At 39.8% G+C, this 19,412-nt stretch overlaps 1 protein-coding gene across 2 annotated transcripts in view; it reads right to left on the bottom strand.

Moving 5' to 3' along the window:
* GSK3B (glycogen synthase kinase 3 beta) overlaps window positions 1–19,412 on the bottom strand; it is a 58,795-nt gene that overhangs the window by 28,611 nt on the left and 10,772 nt on the right. For both annotated transcript variants that reach the window (XM_035140437.2, XM_035140439.2), the window contains exons 2-5: window positions 10,206–10,399; window positions 6,678–6,761; window positions 5,555–5,665; window positions 815–945 (exon numbers count right to left, since the gene is read on the bottom strand). In XM_035140437.2, the coding sequence (XP_034996328.1) occupies window positions 815–945; window positions 5,555–5,665; window positions 6,678–6,761; window positions 10,206–10,399 (520 nt within the window). The remainder of the gene's footprint in view (window positions 1–814; window positions 946–5,554; window positions 5,666–6,677; window positions 6,762–10,205; window positions 10,400–19,412) is intronic.

Genomic DNA, 19,412 nt, shown 5'->3' with positions numbered 1-19,412 from the left:
AGAAGTCTGGACTGGCTGCCCGTACATTACCAGGTCAGGTTCAAGGTTTTTGTATTGATTTTAAAAACCCTTAAAATGCTTAGAGACTATTGTAGTTAAGCAGTATAGAAATTGTTCAAATAAAATAAAATAATGAATTCCCCAGACACTTAAATCATTCATTCCTGTATTGGACTAGAAATATCCTTATACTGTCAAGTCTTACAAATTTCAACTACTCCATTAGGCACTAAAGTCCTTCTAACGACCTGCTGGGGTCAAGAGGAGGAGGAGTCAAATGTTGCACTCCCAGCCGTGCCAATGAAGTGGTGCTGCATAACTACTCTTCCATCCTCTCCTGCAGCCTGATGAATGGCTGCTGCCAAGTGACAGCCGCTGGCGAAAGAAGACTGGCATCTGAGCAAAGCAGATATTGTATCCCTTCACTTCTATGTTGTAACGATAATGCCATTGTGTAGTTTGCCTGTCTTTAAAATATTTACTTTCAGACAGATTTTCTTTGACCATATTTGCCACAAGGCTAATGCATTTATTGCAATGAGACTTAATGTGTGGTGCAAAATGGCCTAGTTGTTGCTTCGCCATAAACTTCAATATACATACCTATCCAACATGCATCAACCATGAAAAATTTACCACAAAGGCAATCACGCACACTTTGTTCATTTCCAAAATTAAGTGTAATACAGTTATAAATGGCAGTGGCATTGTCATGCAAGCCAGAATAACCACAACTACTGAAATGGAGCTCAGGATAAACACCACTGTCCCCCAACTATGTTCAACTGGACTAATTTTTGCCAGAGACACTTACCTTCCAAAATCACAAAGTTTTAGGACAGCTGTGTCGGGGTCCAGCAAAAGATTTTGTGGTTTTATATCCCGATGGCATATTCCAAAGGAATGGATATAGGCTAAACTTCGGAATAGTTGATACATGTATAACTGGAACATAAATAAGAGATTTTAAAATAAATATTATCTCCCATACTAAAACATGGCAGGAAGTTTAACATACTAACTTTTCTACAATGCTTGACAACTAAAAATATGGTTAAAATCAGCACTTTGATGTAATGTCCAGTGTCCTTTTTTAAAATAATAAATGTATTCTGTGTTTTATTTTTTTTCTTTCACACTTGTCTTCCACTTCAGAATTCAAAGCAGCTTAATAATAGAAACAATCAAAACAGTATCAATAAAAAATAGAAGTATAAAATTATTAGAAAGATACAATAGCAAATTCTAGTTCATCAGTTATTTTATCAATTAAACTAATTAACACCACTTGGTATTCAAACCCAAAGAGGTTTAACACTTCCTCCTCATTTATAAAAATAGAGAAAAGCTGAATACTACCGGTATTTCAAATTTTATGGAAACAAGTACTGTGGAAAGCTGAGAAAATATTTACATGCAAGAAAAAAGAATGAAAATCGAAGGGAACAGGAAATACAAAAATATTTTTTAAGAAAGGCCCAACTGACAATAAGAGACAATTTAGAACAATTTGCTTACAATCTATTATGAACAAGTTATATTTCAGATTCTATGGCAGGATTTGATTTGCTCCCCAGAGACAAGCTCTGACTGAAACTGAGTACTGTAATGTCATTGTTGATAAAAGACTGCTCCATCTTAGTCTCTGAAAAGAAGTCTACACAAAAGAGTCAGTTACTGGATGGTCAAACTCCAGAACAGGTAAAGAGTATTAAATACCTTGGGTTACTGTTCAATATAGTATTTCTTGGACCACATATAGACTCCATGATGTCCAGAAAGTGAATACAAGTGAGAGAGGCATAATGAAGGGTGAGATCTCTCTCACAATTAAGTTACAGAGCTCAGCTCTTTTATGGAGTTCTACTGTGGTGATAGTCATCTGAGAATTGGGTTAAAATACATTTTAAAAAACTTATTGGTGTCCCTACAAATACCCTGCCTCATTAATAGGAGCGGTCTTTCACTCTCTTCCAAAGCTATGGGACATTATTTATTATCAATTAGACTTATTAGTTGTTTGTTACCTGTGGAGACACAGGAAAGAAAACCCATTTGGCTCAAGCCACACCAAGAGTATCCAAAGATCTCCAAGGAGAGATGCATACTCTATTTTTGCAGTCAGCAAATGGGAAGCAGACTAGTGACTAAACCAGGCACCTAGAATGATCTAAATCCACCCCCTTTTCAAATTCCTATTCACTGCATTTACTGCATTAAAACTATTTGATTTTTATTTTATTTGTCCTAAATGTGAAACAGGGGTGCAAGATCTGCTATCATTAAAATATAAGAGAGAAATGAAAGGGGTAGATACACAATAAGCTTGTTTAAGTTTTACTCAAATCCGTACTCTGAACTCTATGGAACCATTCCATCCTGATACTTAAATTTATATTTTATTTGTATTTATATTATATTTATATTGTATTTAAATCCTGATATTTGAATTTAAATTTCACCTACTAATGGGTGGCTTCAATTATCCTCACACAGAGGATAATTCCAGGCATGTATTCCAGGCATGATGAGGAGGTAAAATGTCTAAATATCCTTAAAAACTGTGCCATAGTTTAGTTGGTCATGGAACCAACCAGAGGGAAGTCAGCCCTGAACTTAATTTTAAGTGGCACGCAGACACACAGAAGCTAGTGCAAGCTGTGCTTTTGAACCGGCTGGGAAGTGACCACAGTACAAACAAATTCAACATATATGTAAGTGGACAACTGCCAAGAAAATCAAACACAGTCACGTTTAACTCCAGAAATGGAAACTTACTCTTTTAGCGAAAGAAATTTAAGCAGACAACAAAGGATACATAAAATAAAAGACTGATCAGCACGTTGCTAAAAATAGAATAAACAACGACAAAAAACTTTAAATACATTAGTAGCAGGAGACTAGCCAGGGAGCTGGTTGAATCACTGGATGAAGAGTCAAAGTTGTGCAAAAGGAGGAAAAGCAGACTGAGAAGAAACTGAGTGACTTATCTGCATCTGTCTTCACAATGGAAGATAAAGGGTGAATCCACGCACCTGAACTTTAAAAAAAAACTGAGAAACTGGGGCAAATTGTAGGGACAAGAGACAAAGTTCTTGTACTTCTGGCCAATGAGCCAAGCCATTTCCTCCAAACCATGCATACCTGTTAAAACAGCTGATGCCACTGGGTGATGGGCAGGGTTCAATTCTGCTGCATGCTGCTTTGCCAGCATGTTCCCTGTGGGCAATATGTTGGCAAAGAAGAGCCTTTGCCCCACACCCGTGGGTCAACCTGAGTGACAGTTGGGTGGTACCAAACATCTGTCAAAGTTAGCCGGGATGGGGGAAAGATAACTATCTGGCCTACTGAGCCAAAAGGGTTCCCCATCCCTGTTCTAGGCCTTACTGACAAAGTAAAAACTAACATAACATATTGTCTTGTCAAATCTTGTGCTGAAGTCTTGCCTGTGGGTTTCCCACAGGCCGCTGGTTGGCCACTATGAGAAGAGGATACTGGACTAGATGAGCCATTGGCTTGATCCAGCATGCTCTTCTTATATCACCAAGTCCAGATGGCATCTACCTGAGAGCATTTAAGAACTCAAATGTGGAATCGCTTATCATCTTGCTTTACTTTTTTTTATTAACATAAAATAAAAATGCAAACAAACAAGAGGTGGGTCCTTCTGCATCTATCATTATATTACATCACATTTCTAATATAACAGCTTTGTTTTACTACTGGAATGGCTCATAAGAAGGGGACAGTCAAACAGAGTATGTTACAATAAAAACATCTATGGATTTTGCTGGTTTTTAATCGAATTCCTTCTGTTCTACAATCTATACATAATCCATACTCTTTAAACACACTGAGGATCGGGGGTGGGGGTGGCAGCACTGTCTTTCTCTAGTTTGTTCACCTCTATTAGACCACTTACTAAATTTGAAAAAAAATTATTACATCTGGGTCACTGGGGCAGAGGACTGGAACCTGCTCTTTATAAGCAACAGCCCAGGGAAAAGGTGAAAGCTATGAAGCCTCAGTCATAGCAGACAGGAAGGCAATAGTGAGGAGTATGCTACATTAATCCAGCTTCTGAATTAAGAACAGTGTACTCCCAAGAGTTACAGGTAACAGTAAAGCTAATGGTGTGCTATTAAAAACACAAGTGGTAAAGATATTTCAATTAATTTATTGTCCAAACACATGCCAGGACATGTCAAGCAGAAGCTATTCATCAGAACAGAATCAACGAAGCTATTCCTAATCAGTATCTAAAATAGGCCGTGTCGTTTTTGTTTTTTTAATCAGTACTTTCAAGATATTGCAAGAATCAGCCTTTCTAGTTTTTTGGCACTTTGCTATATAAGATGGAAACCCATTGCATATGGCAAATGGAAGCTATTTTGGCATATGGGTTGTATAACCTATACAGTATAAGTAATAAAATTGTAAGAATGTCATCATGCTTCTGTTCATGGGGCCACCACTGGGTAGTGCTGCGAACTACAGCATGATGACCAACTAGACCAGGCATCCCCAAACTTTGGCCCTCCAGATGTTTTGGACTACAATTCCCATCCTCCCTGACCACTGGTCCTGTTAGCTAGGGATCATGGGAGTTGTAGGCCAAAACTTCTGGCGGGCCGCAGTTTGGGGATGCCTGAACTAGACTCTCAAAGCTATTGGACCATCACAGCAGCTCAGAGGTAAAGGAGGAGGAAGATAAAGGCAGGGCATCCCTGGCCCAGGCCAATGAGTGTGTGGGCATCCCAGACAGGCAGACTGGCTAAGCCAGCCTTCAGCTTCACAACTGCAGTAGACCAAGATGGAAAAGGGAAAGCAGCCATGCACAGCTCCTTTCAGATTGGAGTTTGAAAGAATCAGCAGTGGGCTAAATTTTCAAACCTTCCCATACACCCTTTGTTGCTGCCACTGCTTACAAAATTAAGGGGAACATGGCTGCCGCCACCACAGCTGTTGCTGTGATAAAGAGAAGTTTGTATTTTAAAATTCAGCAAGGGGGGGCATTGCATAAAAGTTGGTAAGGTGTACAGGGAGGGGGGAAAGGGTTGGCAGGTAGGAGATGGGCTGGAAAGCAGGGGTAGTAGCCCCTAGCAACCTAACAGAATCATAGAATTGTAGAGTTGGAAGGGACCACAAGGATCATCTAGCCCAATCCTCTGCATAAATAAAAACATACGAGTGTCATCTGTACACTTCCCTCACCATATGCAACCATCTATGAAAACTCATTGTAGACATGACAGCATGTCTAAATCAACCCTCATTTAGACAAGCCGGCATTTCCTTTCAAGAACAGGGCGATCTTATGGTATATCTTAGCTTCCCCTTTGCAGTAGCAGCACTCTCCCCAACCAAGTGTCTCCATTGTCAAGGAACTCTCCAGAGCAAAACTGCATAATGTTCAAGAGGCTGCCATTAGAAAGAAACAAAGGGCATTAGCAGACCCATTTCTACCAACGAACATCTAAACCTGATTGCTGCCCTACGTCTGATGTAACAACCAAGCAACCAACCATCTAGGTTATCATTTCCTTTTACCTACCTTCACAAATATCATCGGGAGTGTCTGCTTGGCCCGACTATAATGCCTGGCAACTCTGTATACTGTTTCAGGAACATAGTCCAGAACCAAATTAAGGTATACCTCATCTTTCTGGAAATGCGGAAAAGACAGAGATGAAGAAGAAAGATTATATGAAACCAGAAGTATGGTATTTTTCATGGTGCTTTTTACAGGAGGGAAACCATATTTTTTTAACAAAATCTTGTTTACATCCATAGACCATAGACCAGTAAATGCATTAACTTTTGTAGCACCAAGACAACCCATGCCTGTAAATGCCATATCACGCTGATTACATTTTTTTCAGTGCAAATGAGGCCAGGCAAATAATAGGATTACTTTGACCCATATTTCAACCCCTTGAAAAAGGTATTGCACATTTGAGATTTTACAGTGTACAGTTAAAATACTGCCTCTGTAGGCATGTGCGTTCCAAATGATCAGCATGTAGTAGCAGATGGCAGGGTGGGGCAGTGGCGTTCTAGCCTCTGATGTCACTGTTGCATACTGGGAGGGTGAGAGGGAGGGGACAGGCAGCAGCAAGGTTGGCATGGAGCAAAATCACTGGCAGAAGTGGTGGGGTGCCTTTGCTGGGCAACTGCTGCCTCCCCCCCCCCCCCGGCATCCCATTATGCAGCAATGATGTGGGCAACCAAAGATCAGGTGAGCACTACTGCCCCGCCCTGCCACATGCTACAGCTCCTTACCAGAGTCTCTCTAACCAATTAATCATCTGATTTAGCTTTTCTCTTTCTTTCTTTCTTTCTTTCTTTCTTTCTTTCTTTCTTTCTTTCTTTCTTTCTTTCTTAAACAGGGATTAATTTGGTCTCCCTGTCCAGAAGAGGGAGCTGATGATGCCAGCTCAACTGAGCGCCACAGCCAAAAGCTAGCAAGTTCTCATGCATCCCATTCCCCCCCCCCTGCAAAGTTCTCCTTAAATTACTTCTCCTTGCCACTGTTTGTTCACTTATCCACCTTCCGACTTTGAGGGCTACTTTTGTAGGATGGTGACAAGAATGAGGAGGAGGGTGCACATCTGCCTGAAGTTTGCCAGCTGCTGCAAACCCAATTATTTGCTTCCTGCATGCCTCTCAAAACGTACCTTCTCTCCACTGGAGTAAAAGAAATAGCGCAATCTGACAATGTTACAATGATCGAGCTTTCTCATGATTTGAAGCTCTCGATTCTGAAAAAGAGAGTAATATTTGGCAGGTATTACAAAGGCACACAAACTATTATTAATCTTTGCATTAATTTATTTATATACTGTTCACTTGTCAAAATGGCTTCTAAATGGTTTGCAAGTATAAAGCCAAGTATAAAAATACATTAACAGTAATATAATTTTATCAAAACATTCAGAATGATACATTTTAAGACAATTAAACAGTTTAAACAGTTAAAACAGCAATTACAACAAATAGATCAAGCTAGGAATTGAGGGTAATGCTTCTCTAAACAGGTGCGTCTTCACGAGTCAGCAGTATGCCTGTGAAGCTCCTCATATTTCAGCAGGGAGATTAATTTCATATGTAAGAGTTTAAACTCATTTGTTTTGTTAGAAATTATCTCTCATTACAAACACAACCATTTACTTCCCAACAACCAAGTTTTTTCTGGACAGTTTACTATAAAAACTGAAAACTTTAAGAAGTAAAATATAAAATATAAAAATGAAAAATGAGACAGAACCAAACAGAATATTACATTAGGGCAGAGAATTTTAAACACACTAAGATAATTAAGACTAAATGGTCTGGGAAACTAAAATGGTATTTCTCTGGCACTGAACAGACCCCCAAGTAAGTGTCAAGTGATGGTATCTGATGAAGGCATTCCACAACTGGGGTGTGACTACTAAAAAGGAATTCTTTCTAGTAGCTGCCCACTGCACTCCATTTGTCAAACTACATTAGTATGTGGAAGGCATGAGGACAGGATTCAAGAACATTTCAGCATAGCTAAGCTAGATTTTGCTTTTCAGAAAGCTTATAAATCTTAGAAAGTGTGACACACCATTGTGCATAATTCATCTAATTTTGCACTTTAATTCACTACACAAGTAAGGCTACACCTAAAACCAGCATTGACTTTGGGATAGTAAAACTCAGTCTACAATCTCTGTCATTCTCTAGTTCAGGGCTTTACCACTGTGGGAGGCCTGAGGGCACATTTGAAAATCTAAGGAAAGTTCACAACAGTCAAGCACCAATTTTACAGAAAAAACTGGTGTACTCAGGGACCCCCACCACCATCACAGAAAAAAATACAACAGGCCAAAACCATAGAACAAGCAAACAACCCCAACCAAAACACACAAATAAAATTTAAAAACTGAAGGGGCACAAGGCCTTGGTGGGCACCATGGTACCTTTGAGTATCTATCTAGGGACCCCAGATTTATTTTGGGGGCAGATAGGCAAGTTAAAGCTACTCCTAAAGCCTTAAAGCCCAGCATTGGAGAACTCTCTCCTGTTCCAAAGCAATATCCTTACTTCCAAATTCAAAAGCAAAAAGGTGTCTCTTGATTACTTGTTACTTATTTTTCAGGCTGTTTCTCTGCACCAGCTCATCCTTAAATTTCAGAGACCTATTACTCTCTCTCAGCCCATTTAAACTAGTTATAGCTAATTAACATTTCAGATGGTAAAAAAAGAAGTACCTTCTATCCACAAAGCCCACTTCCAGGAAGAAACCTGGACATGAGCAAAAGTATCAACCAGCTGAACATTCCACGCTACCTCCATTTCTATAAAATATTCATATGTGTTTGGTAGACAATCAAATGGACACAACTAGGTAAATTCTAACTAAAACAAGCTGGTTCCTCAATATCTTCTTGGTGCTCCATGCAACAACACATTTACTTGAGTCTGCATGTACAATGGTCATTAGATGAAACTTTCTGACCCCATATTAGAGAGCCAGAATAGTAAAATAGCTATTAGAATGTTCATTTGGGCCTCAGGGGGACCTAGGTTCAAATCCCTGCTTAACTATGAAGGTAGCTCAGTAGCTTTGAACAAGTCATTATCATGCAGATTAGCCTACTTCATATGGCTGTACAAGGATAAAATGAGAATAATTCCATGTATCCCACTTCCCTGATCTCTTTCAACAAATAATCTTCAAATCCGCTTCAGGGCCAAATTACATGTAACATTAAATGCATCTTTCTATCTAGCCTACAGAATTGTTTTTTTAAACGCAAACTTCAAAGCCAAGGAGGGCTGATAATTAACAGGATCAGAGCAGAAACAAAGAAGGGATTTCCTCCTCTGCTGCAGTTCCAAAGAAAATATCTCTCCTGAACCTGGTATTTGCTTTGGAGGTTGTTGGGTCAACCAGGGAGAGGAGGCGGACCTTAAAACCCTCCACCCTCCACAATAAAACCCTACACCACCACCCCACAATAAAATACAAAACAGTCTCTTCTTGCTTGGAGTTAATTTTAATTTTGATTGCTCGTATTATATCACAGAGCCTGATTCCCTCCCAATGAATCTTTTTGTCCCTCCTTTACTTCAGGAAGTGACCAAGACTCTTCCAGATCACACACACACCAATGAAGCTTATTTTCTAACAAGTGAAGGGTTAAGGACATAGTGAATCCCAAACTTTGGTCTCCTGTTTGTAGGTGTATGAGTTGTCTTCTGCCACTCAGGGTGCCTGGGGAAAGCACCGAGTTGTAAGCTAAAGCCCAGGTTTCTCTCTGTCCCTTCAAACTCTTTTGGCCAGTTAATAGCTGGTTCCGATCCCTTTCTAAGGATCAGTTGAGCTATAAGGGGTCAGGAACTTTGACTAAAACCACCATCTTTTTCTTGTCCCTTCCCTGTGCAGCAGTATCACTAGAAATTTAAATGCTTCCATGTTGCTTCACTCTGCCTCATAGGGTTCATCCCAGTTACTGACTTGGATGGAGGCTGATCAGCTCAGCAGAGGTGTACTGCACCAGCTGTGTGGTTCATAAGTAGTTGTGTGACTCAGCTGCTTCTATGTAAAGCCAGATCCTCATCTATCCCTGGGAAGCAGTGACAGGGGTAAATCTCCCACTGGCTCAATGTATTATTACTTGGTAGTTGGTCTGAAGGCTGGCATGAGGAGCTGGCATAGTTAGGGAGCTATTGAGTCCTTTAGCCACTGCTGATCAGAGATGCTGGAGCAATCTCCAATTTCTCAATGGAAAAAGTGTCTGGTGGCAACAGATAAAAAGACTGGGCACAAAAGAATCACACTCTGCTGGTTCGTCCAGACACTCTCCCAGCAAGAAATAGACTGCCCCAGGGGAAATCTCCAACTACCCATGGGGGAGCATGCCTAAAGGAAGCAGTGCAACCTTAATATATCACAATATTTGAAGTTTTAAAAATGAAATGACTAAGAAAGGAGTTTTCTTTCCATCTGATTATTGAGATGCCATCACATCACTACAAGGTCAAAAGAAATGCATTACAGTTCAAAGCTAGAATTTCCAGCTTCCTTCCTATATATCCTGCACAAAAATACAATCATAAGACTACAGTGTCAATGCTCACAATATACTCCCTAGGGAAACATCATTCATCAAAGACTGGCACATAAGAACAGAAAAATAGTATCATGAATGTTCTTAACTTTTCTTACTTCTTACCTTAAACCTCTTGTCTTGCAGAACTTTCTTAATAGCAACCAGTTCTCCTGAATCACAGAGTTTGGCTTGATATACAACACCAAAAGATCCATTTCCAATCACTTTGGTGTCTGTGTAACTAACTTCTTGAGGCCTGTCTGGACCCTGCCCAGGAGTTGCTACCACTGTGGTCACTTTGCTGCCATCTTTGTCTCCTGGAACATACAAAAAGTGAGACAGTTAATATGGAAAAATCTATTACAGAAGAAAATATCACACTGTGTATGTCCATATAGAAAACTGTGTTATGAGAGATAGTTTTTTAGTATGCATTATAAAAAAAGAGTATTCCAACTACTTATTTGTTCCACAATATATATATTTTATTTTTGCAGTTTCCCATGTTCATAAGATGGAGAAATATAAGCTGACATATTTATTATTGCTTATACTGTTCCAATGAATATTGATCTACTGATTTTACTGAAACTGCTTCAATAATCTTGACAATCTAGCTAAAACCTATAAAGTGCTATTCAGGTGAGACTGCCAGTGAACTTCCTGATACAAAAAGGACATTGCTGTGCAAAGTCAGAGATCTGGGACACATGATGCCCATGCAGATAAAATCATATCCAGTTCTCCTTTTAGCTTCTTCTCTCTGCTAGACTTTGAAGATTTGGCATTCAGGTTATCAGTAGCATCAGGGTTAAGAACACAAAAAGGTAAAAGTTCTTACATTATACTTGCAAAATATCAGTAAGATTTGGGCTCCCTTATTGTTTTTCAGTGTTAGTACAAGAGAGTAAATTGGCCAACTATAAAAATAACCTGAACTCAACTGGGTTACTTCTTTGAGAAACATATTCTTTTAAATATGTAAAGCACTGAAAAATACTATAATAAAATCAATACTGAAAGGTTAACATTCAAACAGAAACTCTGTGCTGGAAAGAACTGATCCTTTTTTGTTTTCAGTTTTACAATTACACAATTTTCCATTCTTATACAGTAGTTCTTTTCGACTTCCCACTCAGCGTTCCATGACAATTCTTTTAAATTTTTGCTTAGTTGCATATGCATCAATTCTTTCATCTTATTTTCCACACTTTAGTATATTTTATATTGTCTACTGGTGGTCACAAAGCATCCCCTACCTGGAATTTATATTTGAGGTTAATTTTTTGTAAATATTCCCCTAGACATTCCCACTCACTCCTCATCCGGTTGTCATCTTGATTTCTTATTTTGGATGTCATACTGGCAAGTGCTGCATATTCAGTTAATTTATTTAACCACTGTTCTTTCTCTGGGGTCTCTCTTTGTTTCCAATATCTTGCATATATTATCCTCACAGCCGTTGCTGCATATAGAAATAGGTTGTGAGCTTTCTTTGGTAACTCATTCCCAAGCATGCCTAGAAGGAACACTTCCAGTTTCTTGGGAAATGTGAATTATTATTTTTTTAACTCATTGTACACCATCTCCCAAAATTCCTTTGCTCATTTACATTTCCACCATAAATGAATAAATGTATCCTCTACTTCTAGACATTTCCAGCATAGTTTTGAGCCTCTTTTATACATTTTAGTCAGTTTGATTGGTGTCAAATACCATCTATATTGCATTTTTTGGGCATATTTTCTTTTATATGATCATGCAGAGTTCACTGTTGAATTCCATATTTTCCCCACTCAGCAATTTCAATAATAGGCCTAATATCAATAGCCCATTTTGTCAATACCTCCTTTATAAATTCATCTTTCGGCTTCCATTCTAGCAATAGTTTACATATTTTAGAGATTTTTGTTGTTGTTAGACCCCAAAAATCACTTTTTCAAATTCTGATTCTTCTTGTACAAATCCTCTTTAAATCACTTTTTCAAATTCTGATGTACAAATCCTCTTTATCTTTTTTAAACATCTGCTTTGTTTGGAAGTATTGAAACCAGTCAGGTATCCAATTTGACAACTCTTCCCTATCTCTTAGTTTTATGTTGCCATCTTTATATTCAGGGTGGTCTTTTCCCCAGATCCTATCCATATTTATCCTTTTTTACTGCGACCGCTTTCACCAACCAGGAGTGTTACTTTCTAAAATATATTTATGCCTCATCCAGACCTTAGACAGACTCCTTCTAATCACATGATTTAAAAATCCCTTGTGAACCCTAGTTTTCTTATACCAGAGATATGCACATGCCACCCATAGATCAGATCAGCACCTTCTAAATCCAGTATATTTACATCCTTCAATTTGATCCACTCTTTCATCCATCTTAAACAGGTTGCTTCATAATATAATTTCAAATCTGGGAAAGCAAACGCCCCTCAATATTTTTCATCTGTTAGTATTTTATATTTTATCTTTGTTTTTCTCGTTTGCCATCGAAAGTTTAGTATGTCTTTTTCCACTGTGTAAAGCAATTGGAGTTGGATATTACTGGTAATGATTGAAATAAAAATATCATTTTGGGGAGACATTCATTTTAATTACAGATATCCTACCCAAAAACGACAGATTCATTTGCTCCCATTTTTTAAAGTATTTTTTAATTTCGGTCCACACACTTTTATAGTTATCTTGAAATAAGTTCAGATTTTTAGATGCAATCCAAACTGCTAAATATTTAATTTTCTTTTCCACTTTAATTCCCAAGTCATTTCCCAATTTTCTCTTTATTTGGTTATTTATATTCTGAGTTAGCATTTTCATTTTATCTTTATTAATACAGTATAAAGCTGCGGTTCACTAGAAATAAAGTTCATCCGCCTGGTAAATAAGGAATATCCATGTTAATTGTGTTTTTAGTTTTAAGGACTTGTTATAATTTCTATTGTATCAAAAGTCTGGAATGTATTACTGGTCTCTGGCCACTTTTTTGTCTCTTGACCTGTTTTCTATGATAATCTTGTTCTATGCTTGATTTACATTTTAAAAACAGACCAAGATGGTGGACATGTTGCCACCTAATAAAGCATAAAATCAACACTATACATACAGTATAGGTACAAAAAAACCCATTCCTCATACATTCAAATAAAAATGTTTATAATTCACTAATCACTCATCTCTGCCCCCCGCTCCGTCCAGACCTGCTGGTTCTGGAAACAAGGAGAAACTGTACAGTGGGACCCCTGGTTAAGAACTCAATTCGTTCCAGAGGTCCGTTCTTAACCTGAAACTGTTCTTAACCTGAAGCACCACTTTGTGTAATGGGGCCTCCTGCTGCCACTGCGCCACTGGAGCACTATTTCTGTTCTCATCCTGTAGCAAAGTTCTTAACCTGAGGTACTATTTCTGGGTTAGCGGAGTCTGTAACCTGAAGCGTTTGTAACCCGAGGTACCACTGTATTGTGAAAGAGACCTGAGTATCTGTTTCTTAAAAGACACTTAATGCAACATCCAGATCAAGTTTTGACTGAGGAAGGAGCATATTATTGTTTGGTGTGGTGCAAAAATAGCAAAAAACCGATCTAGAGCTTCCTTGCTCCCAACTACTCATAATTGATGTGTTCGTTTGTCCACAATGGCTACATCCCATACATTGTGATACAACAGTGACAAGTCCAGGCATTCCATATTCTTTTGTTTTTGAACTATCGCTAAGCTGCTATCAGAAATATTAGTGTGTGTGTATATATATATATATATATATATATATATATATATATATATACTTAATAGACATAATTGAGGGGTAAGCTCAATGTTTTATTTCAATATCTGAACTATTTTATGAGAAACCTCAAAGAGAAAGCATGCCACCAACAAGCATTCCTAATCCTACCACAGTATGCACCTTCGTGACTACAATTTCTCCAACATATTTGAGTTACGCCTACTAAAACCACTGGGGCATGTAAAGTTGCAGCTGTGTCAAAAGGATTTGCAGAGCACTTCGAAGCCTCAACTATCAGCTTGTCAGTGCTTCAAAGACCCTCTGCAGGCACCAAGGATCAGCTGATAGTCGGAGCCTGAAAAGAACCTTGCACAGCTGAAATCCCAACAATCATCTGAGATCAGCTGCACAGAAAGCAGTTTGTATTCAAAGTGCTTCCTCCAATGCTTTGAATACAAACAGCTTCCCCTGGAAAGAAAGGAAAAATGAGGGTTTTCTTTTCTTTCCAGAGGAAGCTATATGAAGTTTTTTCCACAGGCAAAAATGCTCCATTTTAGGAACATTCTCCCCCCTGCAGATACTTTAAGGCGCCTCCTGTCCTGACTCCACTCATCAGATTCAGAACTTGAGCTTTCACCACAACCAGGTTTTATTCAGGAATTCAGTACAGTGCCCAAACATAGGTCTACAGGTGACGAAATAAGGCACAACAGAGCTTTAAATCATATGACTAGGTATTGCTAAGCTGCTGATTCCACAAGCCACATACACTCCACACTGTGCCGGGTAGGCACTCCTACTGAGTTGGCCAAACATGCAGTGTCAGCTTGCGCCACCAATGGCATCACTGTGTCCTTTGCGACTGAGATGCTGAAACTAGCTAGCTAGCTAGGTACCTCTACCAAAGGGGAAGGCTTCTCTCTGAATGGAAAGGGCACTTTAGCCAGTTCTCTTGCAAGTACAGAAGCACCCAGAAGACCCAAACCTTTCCCCCCCCATTCAATGCTAGTAGGACCTTCCCCTACATCATCCACTTCTTGGTGTCCATAACCATCAACCCCAACCCACTTGAGCCCTCGCCAGATCGGACTCCCCCAAAACCATCCCATTCCTCCTTTGCATCAGGCCACCACCTCCAGGAAGTCTCCCTTTAACCAAGGATGAGCTAACTGACATTTACAGGGACCCTCTTTGAAAGTGCACTACCAGCTGGGTGGTATCTGGTTTTCAACACTGTGATATATCATCAGCTAAACATCATGATATACTGATATATCACAATGTCCAAAATAAGGATGTAGAGGCATTAACTGACTTCAGGGTTTTTCCTGCACTGTGATTTTGGCCAGCACTTGCTCTTGTGATCCACTGTCCCCTGCATGAGGCAGGGGAGAGCTGAGTCGGCAGAGTTAACAGGGGCTGCAGGAATCAAGAGAAGCTTTGGCTGGCTTCATCGTTTTTCCCATTGTAATTTTTGCATGGCACACACACACACCATGATCCGTGATATATTGCCAGGTCAAAAATTATGAAACAGATATCACGAAATGGACTTCAAACCGGTTTTGGACAATATATCGATATTTTGCCCAGCCCTACAGATGACTGGTGAAAGCACAGCTTCAAAGGGGGTTGCTATAACCACCAAACAACAGATTGACAATTGTACAAAACTCCTTTGAACTTTTAACAGATTATGCAATAATGTCAAGTGATTTACAGGTGGCCTGTGTGTGAAAGGAGAGGTAAGCATCTCGCTCACTGGCCAGATCATGTTTCCTAACCTTGTTCTAAATCAAAATTTTCTTTTTCCTCTTTCATGCACGTTGACTACACAGTATCATTGAGATTCTTGGGCTTCCCAAGTATTGCATAGCACACACACCCGAACAAGCATCGTGACAACATATTTAAAAGTATTTGTGCATAGGTTTTCAGCAACCAAGGGCTTTCCAGGCTTTTTAGGTATTCTTGGCAGATCCCAAAGCAATTACCGGTATTTTCAGTTCACAAAAAAGTATTATCAAGATACAGACAGTACTTAGCATGTGGACATGCAGGTTTATGTTTATGCAGCACTGTCCAGTAATATGGACAGGCATACTGCATAATTAGTAACACAACCACTTTTCAGTAGCTATGATTATCTACACACATGCCTTCTCATTCCATTTAAGAAAGACAGTTCTAATAGAACTGGCTACAAACCTGGGACATTATCAAGCTAAAGTTAAGCATGTTTAAGACCTGTTGATATCAGTGCCAGAAATGTATGAGCATGTGCCTAATCCAACATGGTTAATTGGGCACATGCTCAGCTCCATGAAGAATTAAGCATCTACGTATTTTAAAATTATGGTGCCAAGGGAGATGTTTATGGATAGTGCAGTTTCTGCTGCCATTGTGGTGGGGACTCCAGGTCTAGTGCATGCTGGTTGCTGGGACACTTACAAAACAATGTATAAGCACCACATTCCTTCCTACTTGCAGTTGTTATTGTCATATGCTGACAGTGAACTGCTTTTCCTTTGCTTCAAAAGTTGGGAGGCAGAATACTACAGGGCTCAACAAACCTCCCCCACATTTCCATTTCAGAGTTGGAAGGAAGAAGAGGCTCATGATGAACAGAATGTGTTTCTAGCCCCATGATAGCTTCAAAAAAATTACTTTTCCTTACTAAATATGCCTACCAATGGCTATGAATAGCAATAATAGCCCCAAATGGAACCTCAATAGCAGACACCAAACATAATAAATAATTATTAGTATTAGTATTATTTATTTATACCCTGCCCATCTGGCTGGGTTTCCCCAGCCACCCTGGGCGGCTTCCAACCGAATATTAAAAACAACACAGCATCAGACATTAAAAACTTTTCTAAACTGGGCCGCCTTCAGTTGTTTTTTAAAAGTAAAATAGTTGCTTATTGCCTTGACATCTGCTGGGAGGACGTTCCACTGGGCAGGCGCCACTACCAAGAAGGCCCTCTGCCTGGTTCCCTGTAACCTCACTTCTCGCAGTGGGGGAACTGCCAGAAGGCCCTCGGCACTGGACCTCAGTGTCCAGGCTGGACGATGGAGGTGGAGAAGTTCCTTCAGGTATACAGGACCGAGGCCATTTAGGTCTTCAAAGCTCAGCACCAACACCCTAAAATTGTAGGGTCAGCCTATTCCTGCCATTCAGGCCACACTCAAGCAATTTCACTATTCAAAATTAACCACTTTAGTGAAGGCAGTTGGTTTTACAATTCCTCAGATTCGAAGCTACCGTATATAAATCAGTTATTATCAGATCCTACTTTATGAGGTGTTCTAACATCTTTTACAGGCTAAATATAGAACAAAATCCCTAAACAAAAAACTCACTTCTATATGTGAAATAAACTGTTGCACACAGTATAGATTATAAAATGACTATGGCTTCATTCAGACAACCATATCTTAGTAAGCCACAAGATGAACAAGGCTTTTGCTCTTCAGGCAAACTATGATTAAACCAGGAATATTCTAATTATTAATAATTCTATGCTTGTCTAACCATGGGGAAATGTGGCTACAGCAGTGTTAGAAATTAGCCAGGCGGATTGTGCATCCACTGGCGGAGGAAGAGGAGTGGGGGGGAGCGCACTGCCCCTGGCAGCGCAATTCCAGTGAGGTGTCATCATGGCTGCCCCCCCCGCCCATGCTGGGTGCCACACCCCTGCGGGTGGCATGCCATGCCCCCAGGACGCGTGCCACACCCCTGCGGATATCAAATGAAAAAGTTCCAAGCGCTCTGGCCAGGTAGTAGATTAATTTTTAGAAAGTTTTAAGTTGTTCCAGTAGCAATCCAGTTTTTAGAAATCCAGGACAAGGCCCTGTTTCGGTTTATTCTTCATCAGCTCTAGTTTCATAGTTTCAAGGTCAAAGCATGAATGGTACCATGAATGTGGGAGCACCTTAAAAAGCAGAGACATCACATTGCCGACAAAGGTCCGTATAGTTAAAGCTATGGTTTTCCCAGTAGTGATGTATGGAAGTGAGAGCTGGACCATTAAAAAGGCTGGTCGCCGAAGGATTGATGCTTTTGAATTATGGTGCTGGAGGAGACTCTTGAGAGTCCTATGGACTGCAAGATGATCAAACCTATCCATTCTGAAGGAAATCAGCCCTAAGTGCTCACTGGAAGGACAGATCCTGAAGCTGAGGCTCCAATACTTTGGCCACCTCATGAGAAGAAAAGACTCCCTGGAAAAGACCCTGATATTGGGAAAGATTGAGGGCACAAGGAGAAGGGGATGAGAGGACAAGATGGTTGGACAGTGTTCTCAAAGCTACCAATATGCAAACTGCGGGAGGCAGTGGAAGACAGGAGTGCCTGGTGTGCTCTGATCCATGGGGTCACAAAGAGTCGTACACGACTAAACGACTAAACAACAACAACATGTGGGAGAATTGAGGGCAGAAAAAAGGAAATACTTCTTCACACAGAGCCTATTATAGAACTCACTAGCACAGCATGCAATGATAGCCACCAAATTAGACAGCTTTAAAACAGGTTATACAAATCCATGGAGAATAAAGCTATCATCAGTGACTACCGCTATGAGAGACTATATGGCTCTGTATATCAATGGCTGGAGTGGAGCTTATGAGTGGAAGAATGCTTGTGCACACATGTCTTACCTCCAGGCTTTCCACACAGATCTGGTTGGCCACTGCAGAATCAAAATGTTGGACTAAATGGACCTTTGTTCATATATTCCTTTTTAGACCCCCATGGCTCCAGGCATGAGTGAGTTAACATTCAACTTCCTCCTCCAGGCACACCTCCCATAGGAAATGGGAAAGTGCCCCAATGACCCTTGCAATCCCCCATTTCATTATTTTTGGGGAATGTTGCCTGGCTACAGTACCTCACCTCAAAAAGCATCATCAATGAAGGACTGAGAGCATCAATGTTTTTAACAATTGGGTCAGGAACTTTCACTAATCATTTTGATTCATCAATTAAAGCTGCAGCCCTAATTTTAAAATAAAGGGTGGAATTCAACATAACACTAAATGCATGCACATAACGAGGTCTACTCATGCAATAAGACACCCCCCCCGTAAGGCTGCAAGTCCCCTAAACCTTTTCTGAGGGTTCCCCCAGCCTTCCAGAGCAAGGCTGCCACAGGGGGCAGATAGAGGGATGAGAGGAAAGAAGTCCCAGGTGTGCAAGCAAACATCATTCCATGCATGTAACAACTTAGTTGAATTTCACCTTTCATTTCCATCAATGAATAACCTTGAAGTCATCAGGAACTGTAAAAGTTTCTGATATAAGCATGTTTATATTGAAAGTATTAATAATTATGTAGCAACCCTGCATAGAGTAATATAAGCAAACAGTGACCTCTTCCAAGCTCAGGAAAATACAATCTAAAATGTTAACAATGAAGGTGAAAATTGTAACAAGTAATGAATATAAACAAAAACTGTCCTAAACCTGTATAAACAGTTGGTAGCTGGATGATGTGACAGTCTGTAGTGATGAAATGGCACTCCATACAAACTAAATACAAATAAATTATTTCAAAACACAAATTTCATCATAATTTGGGAATATATTGTTTCCCTGGAG

Source organism: Zootoca vivipara, chromosome 16, assembly GCF_963506605.1.
Source record: "Zootoca vivipara chromosome 16, rZooViv1.1, whole genome shotgun sequence".
NCBI lineage: Eukaryota > Metazoa > Chordata > Lepidosauria > Squamata > Lacertidae > Zootoca > Zootoca vivipara.
This window is presented reverse-complemented; position numbering and strand designations above follow the sequence as displayed.